Raw genomic sequence first — 14,290 nt, 5'->3', positions numbered from 1 at the left:
TACTTCACATATGGGGAGCAATATTATAGGCAGAAACATGGGTGTGCTATGGGGTCTCCAGTTTATCCTATTGTTGCCAACCTGTACATGGAGGAGGTAGAAAAGAGAGCCTTGACGTCCTTTTTAGGGTCACCACCAAGTCATTGGTTCAGGTATGTTGACGACACCTGGGTTAAAATCAAATCTCAGGAAGTCCAACATTTTACTGACCACATCAACTCTGTGGATAAATACTTCAAGTTCACACGAGAAGATGTAAAAAATGGCAGGTTGGCTTTCTTGGACTGTGAGGTCTCAGTCTCTGATAGAGGACATTTGCAAACTGAGGTGTACCGCAAACCCACCCACACAGACCAGTATTTGCAGTTTGACTCCCATCACCCTTTGGAGCACAAGTTAGGAGTCATCAGGACTCTGTATCACAGAGCAGACAGCATCCCCACTAACTCGGGAGCCAGGCAGAAGGAGAAATCCTACACAAAACAGGCTCTAGAGCAATGTGGATATCCTAACTGGGCCTTCCTAAAAGCAGAGAAGAAACCCAAACAGGACTCCAGTCAGCCAACAGGTGAAAAGGAGGAACCCAGACCAGTGGTCATTCCATATGTTGAGGGAGTATCAGAGAAACTGAGACGTTTATTTTCTAAACATAACGTCCCAGTGGCTTTTAAACCCCAAAATACATTACGGCAAAGACTGGTTCATCCCAAAGATCCAGTCCCCCGGCACAAACAGAGTAATGTTGTGTATGCTGTTCAGTGTCAGGAGGGCTGTGATCAGTCTTACATCGGGGAAACTAAACAGCCACTGGCCAAAAGGATGGCCCAGCACAGAAGATCAACATCATCAGGCCAGGACTCTGCGGTCTACACTCATCTCCAGGCCAGCGGTCACTCTTTCAAGGATGAAGATGTGCACATCCTGGACAGAGAGGAACGATGGTTTGAGAGAGGAGTAAAGGAGGCCATCTTTGTGAAAAGAAATCGTCCATCATTAAACAGGGGTGGAGGCCTCCGTGTTCAACTGTCCCCCTCTTACAATGCTGTGATTGCTAGTCTCACTCAGCCCTCTGTGAGTAGTAAACAGCCATCAGTGTGCTAATGATCCATTGTTAGGCTGATGGTCCTTCTTGAGCATGTGATCAGCTGGTTTTGGTTGTCAGCAGCAAAACTGGTTGATCCACTCTGAGAAGGTGCTATTTAAGAGACTGAGCTGAATACAGCTCCTCAGACTGAGGAAGTCTCTTGGATGAGAGATGAAACGTTTCTACATTTTTTATTGTTTTGCTTTGTTTTTTTTGTTTTTTTTAATGTCCAGAGGACCAGATTTAACTTTTTTAGATTAATTGTAAGCACTTTTATGGTTTACCAACAGATAGGCATGCAAATAAACCATGCATTTGTTTCAAACCTATATTTACCCATAAGTCCAAGAGACTTTCAACTGAACAGTCCAGAGATCAAGCAGGACAAGAGGCTGCTGGGAAAGGAGACATTCCCACCAAAAGGCCTGTCCTTCGTGCAGGTGTGAACACTGTTACCTCTCTGGAGAGGAAGAAGGCTCATCTGGTCTTCATTGCCCTCGATGTGGATCCAGTTGAGCTTGTATGTAATTAAAATGCACTGTTGAAAACATGGTTAACCTCGTCCATCCCATTCTGTTAGCCTGAAGGGGCTAACAACATTCTAGCTGGACAGAGACCGTGAGCTGATAGGAAAAACTCGGGGTGGCGGTGTATGCGTCTACATGAATAACTAGAGAAATTGCATTTCCTTTGAAAATGTAATGTGAATGCTTATTGCAGGACTTGCTGAAATTGTAGATGCTGAAATGGAAGAGCAAGCCTAAAGTAGCAGAAGAAAGCAGAACAAACGTATATTTGCTGAATTAGGTTTACGTTTGCAGAAATGAACACAAAAATTGGGAAATTAGCTTAAAAAAGCTGAAATCAGCAAAAAGAAGCAGAAAACTCAGAAGTTTAAACTACCAGAAGGAAGCGGAATGCTGAAATTAGGTAAAAATGTGGAATTAGCTGAAAAAGCTAAATTTAAGCATAACAGCTAAATAGAAGCTAGGAGCGTAACAAGATTAAATTAACATACGATGTTAGGTTGAAAGTATCAGAAATTACCATGAAAAACTTGACTTTATCTGAAAACAGCTGGAATTAGCTAAAGATGCTAAAGTTGAAAAGGTAGACAAGTTTAAATTGCAGAAAGAACACGTTTGCCCAATTAGGCTGAAGGAAGAAATGACCACAAAAAGTGGGATTTATCTGAAAAAAGCTGAAATTGGCACACAAAAAAAGCTGAAAAGTAGCTAAAAAGCAGAAAAGCTTAAATCACAGAAGGAAGTGGAGCAAAAAATGTGAAAAAAGCTAAAATTAGCATAAAACAGCTAAATATTAGCTGAAATAGAAAAAAGTTTAAACCTGCAGAAATAAGCTGAAAGGAGCATAACAAGCTGAAATTAACAGTTAGAAGAAGCACAAAAATGTAGTTATCAGAAAAAAACCTGAAACGAGCACAAAGCAGCTGAAAGTAGCTGGAATTTTTTTTAAATTTGCACAAGGAAGCTGAAAGAAGCTGAACCAGAACAAAATGTGAAAGGAGCAGTAAAGGTTGTAAACATGTCTAAAGATATGAAGAATGTAAAATAACCTCAATTCATTTTCTGTAAGAAAAAAAAAGGGGCAGAAAAAGCTAAAGTTGCACCAAAAGTAGGACTGTCCTGAACGTTTTGTTATATGATTTGTTGAAATAACACAAAAATTGTGGAACGAGAAAGATACCAAAAATCATATGGAAGAAAAACGGATCACAACAGTGTGAATGCTTCATAAACATTCACACAATAACTGGTGTATGAATGCTAATATCATCTCCAACCACTGCTCTGTTGAGTTTCTAACGCAGGCGGGAGTTCACCTCTGTTAGCATCACAGCAGGGTACATCCTCCCCCAGTGCCAATACCAAGAATGCTCTGAAAACTACAATTCTATCAATGACCTGCAAAGTTCACAACCAGATGGAGTTTTTATTGTTGCTGAAGACTTTAACCATGCAAACCTGAAAACAGTTCTTCCTCATTTTTGTATTGAACGTTTTTTGAGTTCTTCCTCAGTTTCATCAGTTTGTAGGCTTTGCAACAAGAGGAGCTTGGATTGGAACTACAGCAACATCAAAGAAGCTTTCAAGGCAACACCCCACCCCCACCCAGGATCATCAGGTCACTGCTCTGTCATGCTAATTTCAGCATACCAGCCCATGCTAATCAGGGACAAACAGGTATGAGAGGGGGCTATGGAAGCTCTTCAAGACTTTTGGTTGCACCTGACTGGGACATGTTCAAAAGAGCAGCAACACTTAATCAGAACTTCTGTGTGAATGAGTATGCAACATCTGTGACTGCTTACATCCAGAAGTGCATGGAAGGTGTCAGTACCAGCAGAACTTTCACAGCCGGGGCCAACTGAAAACCACGGGGGAGGTGCGGCTCCTGCTGAAAGCACGAAACACCACATTCAAAGTTTGGTGCTCACACTGCTAACAGCCAGAACCTACATGTGCCATAAAGAAAGCAAAACTTGCCCAGCCAATGAACGTGCAGAGCTTTTCCCATGATACAGTAGATCATCAAATTCTTCTAAATAGATTAAAACACCTGGTCGGTCTTTCTGGTACTGTTCTTCTGTGGTTCAACTCCTATCTCACAGATAGAACCTTTATGGTAAGTATGGATACATCAGTTGCATCAGAGGTCCTGCTGCTGTTCACTTTTATATATTTTTATATTTTTTTATATAACTAGTTGTGTTAGTTTATTTTTGCTAATGTTGTTGTTTGCTGCAATTTGAGTAGGAGTGTAACGCAATTTCAATTTCTATGTATGTCCTGTACATATGCAGAATTGACAATAAAAAAAAAAAATCAATCAATCAATCAATCAATCAATACATGCACCTCGCAGATCCATGAAGCCTACTATGGCGTCCCCCAAGGCTCTATTTCAGGCCCCCTACTTTTTAATTTGTACATGTTGCCGCTTGGTGGAGTCATCAGGAGCCATGGGATAAGTTTCCACAGTTATGCTGATGACACACAGCTATACATCTCATTATCTCATGATGACCCCCGGCCAATCACTGCACTTTTTAATTGCATTTCAGACATAAAGTCCTGGATGGCACAGAACTTTCTCCAGCTAAACCAGGACAAAACAGAAGTTTTAATCATTGGACCGGAGGTTCAAAAAGAAAATACAATTCAGAAATTACAATCTCTGTCTTTAAAACCTTCCAAAAAAGTAATAAGCCTGGGGTTCTTTTTGACTCTGAGCTTACTTTTATTCCACATATCAAACATATAGTCAAAACAGGATTTTACCATCTAAAAAATATAGCCAGAGTCCGCCCTCTTCTCTCTTTTACTAATACTGAGACTTTGATGCACGCTTTTATTTCTAGCCGTTTGACTACTGTAATGCACTGCTTTCTGGTCTCCCTAAGAAAAATGTATCCAGCCTTCAGCTGTTACAAAACTCTGCTGCTCGTGTGTTAACCAAGACCAGAAGGCAGGCTCATATTGCACCTGTTTTAAAATCATTGCATTGGCTCCCTGTGCGTCTCAGGGTTGATTTTAAGATTCTTTTAATGGTTTTTAAATGTCTCAATGGTCTTGCACCATCTTATCTTGCAGAGCTGCTATTACTCTATGAACCCCCGCGGACACTAAGGTCCTCTGGCACTGGACTACTAACAGTTCCAATAGTCAGAACTCACACTTACGGTGAGGCTTCTTTCCAGTACTATGGCCCCCGTCTGTGGAATAGTCTGCCGGAGAACCTGAGGGCCGCAGAAAATGTTGTTGTTTTTAAGAGCAGGCTCAAGACCCATCTTTTTAACTGTATTTCCTGAACTGGTTCATTTCTGTTCAGTCTATACATTTTCCATACAATTTTATTTTATTTTGTGTGTGCTGTTTGCAATTATTTTGTGGGTTTATTGTTTATAATTCTGTACAGCACTTTGAGCTGCTTTTAGTATGAAGGGTGCTTTATAAATAAAATTGATTGATTGATTGATTGATTCACCCAGCCAACACCAGGAGCGTGTGGCGAGGCATCCAGACAGTCTCCAACTATACTAGGACAACAAAATGCCTTGCAATGACAATAGGACGGTACCGTACTACGGTGGCTGACCATACTATAGCGTTCCTGAACGAACTCAACAAATATTTTGTTTGAGGCACAAAACTACAGAAAAGCATAAACACCAGGAAAGCAGCAGGACCTGACAACATACCATGAAGAGTACTCCAGGAATGTGCAGACCAGCTCGCCTCTGTGCTGACAGACTCCCTGAAGCAAGTCATTGTTCCCTCCTGCTTCAAGACAGCCACAGTCATGGCATATTATTGACAGGATCATTGCTTCTGCTTTTCCCCAATTTATTTTGTAACCTGAGATATGAGAGAAGGCATCAACAAAGAGAGGACCTAAAGGGATATCTTTGATATTTGTGTTTTTCTGATAGCAGCTGCTAAGGGTTTCAATGCCAAGGTAAATATTAAAGGGCTCAGGACACAGCCCTGAGGAGCTTGGATTGGAACTAGAGCAACATGTATAGAGGCTTTCAAGGCAACACCCCACCCCCACCTAGACTCATCAGGTCACTGCTCTGTCATGCTAATTTCAGCATACCAGTCTTGTACCCTGGTGAAGGAGGAAATGAGGGGACACCCTTCCATTTGTTCCATTTGTTAACACTGAGGCATTAAGGACGTTTAATCAAGGAACCTAGTCCAAACCTTACAGCAGGGGTGCCCCAACTTTTTCTCTGAAAGGGCCAAATTTAAAATCTATCAGAGTGCTGCAGGCCAAATGCAATAATATAATACATGAAATGTAAATAATTCTTTAAGTAAAATCCATTCATTTATTATACAGTTATTTACCCTTCCATTCTGTATAAAGAACATTAAAGAATAGGCCGTGTTGGTGGTAGGGGAGGGGGTCTGGGTGTCCTCCCCCAGAGAATTTTGATTAAAGTAGATGCCATTTCCTGCATTTTGGTGTATTTTACAAAGGTTTTTTTTTTTATAGTAGATTAACATGAAACAAAACAAATCTGTTATTATTGAAATCTGACTGTAAAGCTGCAGCTCTGCAGGTAAGGGATGTTCACTTCAGAACACATTGAGGTCGCTGACTGGTCAGTCGCTGACTGGTCAGTCGCTGACTGGTCAGTCGCTGACTGGTCAGTCGCTGACTGGTCAGTCGCTGACGTGCCTTCTGGGCTGATTGACAGGTGGTGTGACTCGTGCAAAAAAATTATAGATTTTACAGGCCCATTTGAGACTGTTGTCGTTTATTCCATATTTATTCAACATTTATTCAATATTTTTGGTGAATCTAAGGTTTGAGAACTGTTTCTTTACAAAATCCTAATGATGTTTTTTTAGTTTTTCAGAGATCCTGAGTTAAAATTTAGGGTGTGTGATGGGCACCTCCATGATGCTCAGCTTTGTCAAAGGAAATGTTATTCAGCAGCAAGAAACTGCAGAGAGACAGTATGAAATCTGTCAAAATAAAATATAAATAATTGAAATAAAAAAATAATGCACAAATAAGTCACTCCAGCTGTCTAACATTAAACTTGGAATGACTGAGTGTAAACACATTGATTCTTCAAAGGAAATTTTAATAAAGTAAAGAGGACAGCTTGGCGGGGCATCTTGGCCTGCGGGCCCCACTTTGGGCACCCCTGCCTTACAGCATCCTGAACAAATATTATCACTCCACTTATCAAACGCTTTCTCAGCGTCCAAAAAAACAACAACCACAAGTTCAGGGCTGTTTCTTGCTTAAGTTAAACGAAGTAAACTTCGAACATATCTGCTGAACCTGTGATAGAATTCAGTCTTCATCAGACTGATGAAGTCTTTTGGATAAAAGACGAAATTTTTCAGTAAAGAAGAATCCGTCCAGATGACCTGATTTAACCTTGTTAGATTTTTCTACCTGGATTATTGAGCATGCATCAGGATAACTTGGCTATTTTTTTAGCATCTTCATTTATTCGAGACGCTGGGAAATAGTTTCCACACTGCTGGGGATTCCTGCCTTTTTACTCTATCAGAGAAATTACTGCTGATTGCATACTTTCTGGCATTGTGCCCCTCTCAATTATGTCTTTAAATACTGTCACTAATCTTGGTGCTATAAATAATTTCCCTTTGGGATTAAAGTATTTTTGAATTGAATTGGAGGAGAGAATTTCAAAGAGAATTTCAATTCTCTTTGAATTGAGAAAGCTCCTCGGATGAGGAGCGAAACGTCTTCTGTTACAAATAAAGTCCAGTTGTTTTTGTATTGAACGCTTTTTGAATTCATCATGTCCTGGATGACTGAGAATCTTCACCAGCATTTCCTGTGAGTCAACGTTCAGGGAAGAAACAAACCATATGAGACGTACTGACGTCACCAGTAACGTGGATACGCGTTCGCTTTGCATTGTGGGCGCCGGTGTTCATCTAGAAACGGAAACCATATATAGGCAGAGTCAGCTCTCTTTTCTACGAGTTATTTATCCTGGTCGTGCCGAGGTTCGTTCAAACGCAGCCTTATTTTGTGTCCGTAACAAGCTTTAACGTAATTCAGGAGAAACGCAGCATCGAGTGTTAAAAAACGCAGTAAATTTAAGTAAAGTTGGCGCTATGACTTGAATGCTAAAGGCGCCGGAATTTTGAGCTACATGTCTCGATAGCGCTCTTTTCAAACACTGCGTATGTTTATAGATGAAGAGACCACGGGGTGTTTTAACACAGTAAGCAGCACCCTCCTGCTAACAGTAGACAGAGACGTAAAGGCCGTTTCTGGCGGTAATCTGGTGTTAATGAGCAGTAGTTTGTTATGCTAAAGCAGCTAGCGCTGACGTGTTGCGCGCGCATTTCAACAGTGGGACTGAACTCTGCAGAGCTTCATTTGGCTCAAACACATCGGCGTTTATAGGAAAGGGTTTCAGGATGATATCAGAAAACAATTATCCTGAACTTACAGGCGAGGCATAGCAAACAACCAGGAAGTATATCGGGCATGTTTCTATATTTGCATCGTGTGCTCAAAGTAATTTGGCCTGGAAACAAACAGCTTGTAGAGGACAAACCAAACGCTTTCAGGCAAATTACTGATGGTTTAATTACTTTTTGCACTAATGTGATCATATCTTTTAAACGCCAGTGCATTACAGATGACATAAACATGTATTTTTCCTTTTTTTTAATTCTCTGTTTCAGATCAGCACTCCTGTGGCAGTCATGTCATCTACATCCCAAAAACATAAAGACTTTGTGGCTGAGCCCATGGGGGAGAAACCTGTAAATGCTCTTGCAGGGATCGGAGACGTCCTTGGGAAAAGGCTGGAGGATAAGGGTTTTGACAAGGTGACTAGAGTAATTTTTTTTAAACAATTTACGGTTCAATAGAACAGTTTGTACTGTAGGTTAACTTACTTTGTGTCTTCAGTCGTGATAATTTTACTCCGTCCTTTTGACTGCCACATCTTCTGCCCCTGCCTTTACTTGTAGTGGAGCCGTCATGTAATACTCCCCTGAGCTGTTTTTCAAGTTCCGCTGCTTGAAGGCGGAAATTTAAATGCATCGCACTTGTGATTTTTCTACCTCTGCAGGCGTACGTTGTCCTCGGGCAGTTTCTAGTTTTGAAGAAAGACGAGGAGCTTTTCCGAGATTGGATCAAAGACACATGTGGTGCAAATGTCAAACAGCAAGGTGACTGCTACGGCTGTCTGAAAGAATGGTGCGACGCCTTCCTATAAACCACAGATTTCAATCCTTTTTCTACTTCTGATGTTCAAAATGTACATTACCTCTTGAGCAATCTTGAGTCTGTTCAGCTGCAACACATGTACACTGAAGCACTGTATACACTATATAATTTGTTAAAATGACCTATACACCCTTATGATGTTCAAGTTTAGTAATTCAGAAATGTTTGTTCACAGTCAATAGCCCTTTTTATGGAGGCATTTAAACCCATTTTAGAAGTTGGAAATGTTAACTTTGCCTCACCATGCAGGTTACAGTAAGTCACGTCACAGGTCTGCACATTAGCATGCCTGTACGCTGCGGAGAAAGTATTGTAGTCTAATGTTATTACACATGCTAAAGTACAAATGTTTTCTGGAACGAGCGTGTGTTGAGCTGAAACTGGACTGTTTCCAGATCAGCTGCTCGGTTTCAGAATGATCCAGGTGACTCGGATCGTCCTCTTCACTGCCTGATTCTGATTTTAATTTGTCAAGTTGATTAAAATACACGTTTTAAGCTCATCAGTGCTTGTTCCGTCTGTAAACAATCTCACCTGTATGAGATTTTGATTAGTAAATTCAACACCTCTTTCTCTTTGTTCATCATTCACATACGTGAAGATTCAGTACCTGTGCACACGTTTAACTCCAGTTTGCTTGCTCTATTTTCTGACTGATGTGATTTAAGCTAATAAAAAAAAAACACATCGCAGTTTGATTTCTCAGAAAAGCAGGCTGAAGTGAAAATGTAGCAGACATATTTGAAACGAGTACTAAATCTTGACTGATGCTGCAGAAATGTTTTACAGATGTGTGTACAGAAGCTGCTGTTTTAACTTTTGGTCTTGCTAAAAAGAAACCAGTCTGATCTGCTTTCACTTTGTTTGGATCTGAGAGAGGGGATGTGCATAAATAAAGATGCTAATGCAACAAACCCAAATATAATTTAATAATAAAATGCTGTGATACCTGACATAAAAATCTTTTTTTTTTTTTTTTTTTAAACCGCATAGCTTGAAGTCCTCTGCTTGGAAACTTTAGATGCCTTAATGCATGCAGGTGCAAACATTTAACAATAAAACCCACTGTAGCGCATGTCCTCGCACAAACACGTAATTGTCGAAACACTGATAGATCTGTGAAGACCAGATTCAGCTTTTATATTGTTTATTATAATAAAACAAAAGGGATGTGTCACATTGGGGCTTATTCTTGGATTTCTTTCATGTTCACTTTTTAATCAAATAAAAGGAAACAGATGATCTTTGATTGTTTTATTTCCATCAGCTTTTCTATTTGCAGGGTACACAGCTTTTGTAAAATGGCCCAGAACGGGGTGTTCATGATGGATCACGTCCCAACAACGCCAGGATTAGTTTCTAATCTCTTTGGATATGATTAACAGAACAAGCCTTTTTAGCTGTAAATACTTAAAAATGCTAATTCCTCAACAGGAAGGGAACATATGTCACTGGAGAACCTCTTAAATCTAAAGTTATCTGTAAACATATATGGACACAGCTGTATTCTGTGTCCTAAACCATAAAAAATACACGCGCTGCACTACTTTAGCTGATTTTGCTGCAATGGCTTAGATTCTACATCAAACGTCCCTGACCCCTATGTGTTGGTTTAGGGGGTCCGTGTGCTATTAAACTATAAAATATTGAATTCACAAGCGATCAAACGCTCGTATTTGTTGCTTAAGTTTCACAGTAGCACCTATGCATACACACATCCACACTAGCAACGGTATAGAAATTAGCTAAAATCTTCACAAAACCTGCTAAATTTGTACTTTTAAACAGCTGTTCTTATACAAGTAACTGCCAAAACATGAGTGTGTAACTAGTAACTAGGATTTAGAATTAGAAATAAATCAGTTTAAGTCCATTTAACCAGCCTTTATGTAACAAATGACTGCTGGAGGTCTAACGTGGTGTTTTGGTAGTTACTTGTAGTTTGAGCATGAAATATGTTGTTTTTTAAGTCCCCTCAAAGTTTACTATAATATTTCCAACATTTTATTGATCTATTAAAAAAAATCTAATTATATTAAATTCTTCTTTCTTAGATCTTTGAAGCTCATAGTTATTTTTTTTAATTTAGCTGAAGACATGTCGTATTGGATTCTGTGCTGTAACTTGGCAGCTTTTTGATGCGACGATACTATAGTACATTTAACGTCTTATTTAGGTTGGAAGTACATGTACACACCGTACATGCATGTACTTTTCAATCACAGCAATCCCTGATTGGTTTCAAAGCAGAGCGCAGAAGAATTTCTTCTCCCTGAACGGGTTTTCTGAGGTGGGCACGGGGGTGATGAGGGGGTCGTCGCAGGCGTGTGCGTCGCAGTACGCCATCAGGTCAGCAGCAGCCTTTGAAACCTGCAGGGGGACAACCATTTGATTTACAATCTTTGAACATTTGTTTCTCTTACAGAGACTTGAAAATGGAAACTTTTCCACATTTTGTCACGTTACAACAATTCTGACATTCTTCTTTCCCTCTAAAGACTAGGTTTGTGGAATCCACGACTAATGGTTTGTGGACCGTTTGTCCCATCTGAGGGTCTCTAGTTTTACCGTGGGGCTCTCCGGGCCCACATGTGGTTCTTTGAAGCTTTGACCAAAACTAACATGAAATGTAATTTAATAGTTGTTTTATGACCACAGCAGAAAACAGCTAGTTTTAGCAGTATTTTCTTGTTTCGTCAATTTTCTGACGTGACCACAAGGAGCGAAACACGGTTAGATTTAACAACGTTAAGTAACAACGGTTTCTTTTTCCAATTCAGTTTAGTTTATTTATACTGTATGGCACCAAGTCACAACAGAAGTCGTCTCAGGGCACTGAACAGAAACATAAAAATAATAATTGAACATTATTTATCTGAGCAGCAGACTGCTTTCAGTTTAACTCCATCACAGAACTCTCATCTTGAGCAAGCATGAAGGTGACAGTGGAAAGGAAAAACTCCCTCAAAAGGAATTTAGCAGAACCAGCTCAGGACAAGTGGCCATCTGCTTCAAACGGCTTTTTGTTGTTGAAACCTTTTGTTCTTCATCCAAAGGACTTCGTCAGTTCGAGGAGCCACAACTAACTCAGTCCCACTAGCAGCACACTCAATGGTTGAAGGATGAAACGTCTCAACAATAAAAGAAACCGTCCAGAGTACGTGACTTAACTCTGTTGGGAGTTTTTACCTGGATTATAGAGCATGAAGTTTGATGATTCGATTTAGCTAATTCATCCAACTTCCAGCCTTACAGAGGATCTTTCTCTCAAATCCACCAGACGTTCTTAGAAATATTTTTAGGACAAGTTCTTTGGAAGAAATACGGCGAGTGAGTTTGATAATAAGATTTAGAAAAATAAAATATCTGTCCATTATCTTTACACACTTCCTCCTGTCTGGATCACTGGTACCCATATCCAGCTATCACTGTGTGAGAGGTGGGGTAGACCATGGACAGGTACACCATGGACAGGTCTCCAGTCCATCACAGAGACAAACGAGACAAACAACCATTCACTGTCTCACTCACACCTAGGGACAATTTAGAGTTACCAATCAGCCTAACATGCATGTTTTTAGTCTGTGGGAGGAAACTGGGGTACCTGGAGAAAACCCACACATGCACGGAGAGAACATGCAAAATCCACCCAGAAAGGTCCTGGACTGGGATTTGAACTGGTGATCTTCTCACTGAGAGGCAACAGTTCTACCAACTGCGCCGTGCCGCTGTGAAATTATCAATAAATGTTAAAATTCATTATTTTTAGTTATATATGTCACCTGCACTGGCCAGAAAAGCCCCTCTCTAACAAACATGATGTGGCCCATGGACCACCAGTTGGCTCATTACACGCTTTTTTCAATGAGCGAAGGGGCAGAAATGACTCTTTTGACCGTAAAGGTAGCAGACTCCTGGTTTAGGTGGACGGCCATGTTTTTTCAGTTGCTCCAAACTTTCCATTTTTGGATGATGGCCTGAGCAGTGTTCTGTCTGATGTGCTGCTTTATAACCTAATCCAGCTTAAAACTCCTCATATTCATCCCTGACCTGTCCAGTGTGTTCCTTGGTCTTCATGATGCTGGTTGATAGGCCTTCACAGAACAGGTGTATTTATACTGAGAGATGTGATTCTGTTTCAAAAGCTACTGAAATCAAACACATCTTTATTTGTATAAAACGTTCAAAACTGCATCATTTCCTTCACAGCTACGCACAGCTCTGTGTCGTTCCAGTACCTAAAGTTCCTGTAAAATACTTTGAATATAATACGCATCAAAATGTGTACAGGTTTAAGTGGTCTGAATATGCTTTCAAGGCATCTCCTTGAGTTTGCTCTCCGAGGTTTGTCTTTTATCCGCCCTCTGTGTCTTTTGACAGAAAATGTACTCATCGGTTTATTTCCGTCTGAGGTGTATCCGTGTCATTGCACACATTATGTCGTCATAACAGTAATGAAAAGCTCCATGTTGACCATTATACACACATCGCTGAGTTTGTACACCGAATGCTCGTGTAGTTCAAATTATGTCCACATAAAGATGTTTCCTTCAAAGTAAATGTGTTCTCGTCTAAAATCAAACTTTAATGTGGAAGTTGTAAGGTTTCTGATCGAATATGAATGACACAGACTGACACTTCTTTAGTTTTAATAGACGGCCTTTAGACAGTTTAGGTCCAACCAGCTAAAGGCTGCAGGCACTTTAAACAACTCCAAGCTCCAAAATTTGAGTGCAGTTCCTGAATTTCAGTTTTATAAACCTTTACATCACAAGTTTTGCATTTCAAGCTTACTTTCATAGAATTTTGTGGTTATTTGTGTAAATAGCAACAGGAAGCTTTAACATTAATTTTGTTATACTATCAAGATTCATTCAACCGTTATTTATACAGGTTAGTCTCATGGAGCCACGAGGACTCATTTACAAGAGAGACTTGATTTAAACAAAGAACAAAGATGAGGTACAAACAACAACAGTCAATCATAAAAACATGTAAAATAAAATGTAAAAAAAAATTATGTAAAAACTACATAAAAGCGAAACAAAAACAGCTATAAAGTGATGTAAAACACTAAACACAGGAACATGTCTGTGTTGGGTTTTGCCATGAACTTAACAAAATGTTTAAAATCCCTTAGAGAGGTCAAAGTCAACAAGAAGCATCAAGCATCCATCCAAGCATTCATTCATCCATCCATCCATTAATCCAAGCATCCATCCATCCATCCATCCATCCATCCATCCATGCAACCATCCATCCAATCATCCATCCAATCATCCATCCATCCAAGCATCCATTCAACATCCATACAAACATTCATTCATCCAAGCATCTTTTCATCCAAGCATCCATTCAAGTATCCATCCAAACATCCATCCATCCAAGCATCCATTCAAGCATCCATCCAAGCATCCATTCAAGTATCCATCCATCCATTCA

The 14,290-nt window shown here is 40.0% G+C and overlaps 2 protein-coding genes across 2 annotated transcripts in view; one reads left to right on the top strand and one right to left on the bottom strand.

Moving 5' to 3' along the window:
- The first annotated feature begins 7,502 nt into the window (after positions 1 to 7,502).
- On the top strand, positions 7,503 to 9,807 carry banf1 (BAF nuclear assembly factor 1). The gene is made up of 3 exons (XM_037688043.1): positions 7,503 to 7,608; positions 8,299 to 8,445; positions 8,691 to 9,807. The coding sequence occupies exons 2-3, from the start codon at positions 8,320 to 8,322 to the stop codon at positions 8,835 to 8,837; spliced, it is 273 nt and encodes a 90-aa protein (XP_037543971.1). The 5' UTR covers positions 7,503 to 7,608; positions 8,299 to 8,319; the 3' UTR covers positions 8,838 to 9,807.
- A 280-nt stretch (positions 9,808 to 10,087) lies between these two features.
- The window catches only part of gng3 (guanine nucleotide binding protein (G protein), gamma 3), a 6,315-nt gene continuing 2,112 nt past the window's right edge, over positions 10,088 to 14,290 (bottom strand). Inside the window, exon 3 of the mRNA XM_037688044.1 lies at positions 10,088 to 11,218. Coding sequence (XP_037543972.1) covers positions 11,090 to 11,218 — 129 coding nt within the window. The 3' untranslated portion in view covers positions 10,088 to 11,089. The remainder of the gene's footprint in view (positions 11,219 to 14,290) is intronic.

This window comes from Nematolebias whitei, chromosome 14 (genome assembly GCF_014905685.2).
Source record: "Nematolebias whitei isolate Nwh7 chromosome 14, NemWhi1, whole genome shotgun sequence".
Taxonomy (NCBI): Eukaryota; Metazoa; Chordata; class Actinopteri; order Cyprinodontiformes; family Rivulidae; genus Nematolebias; species Nematolebias whitei.
This window is presented reverse-complemented; position numbering and strand designations above follow the sequence as displayed.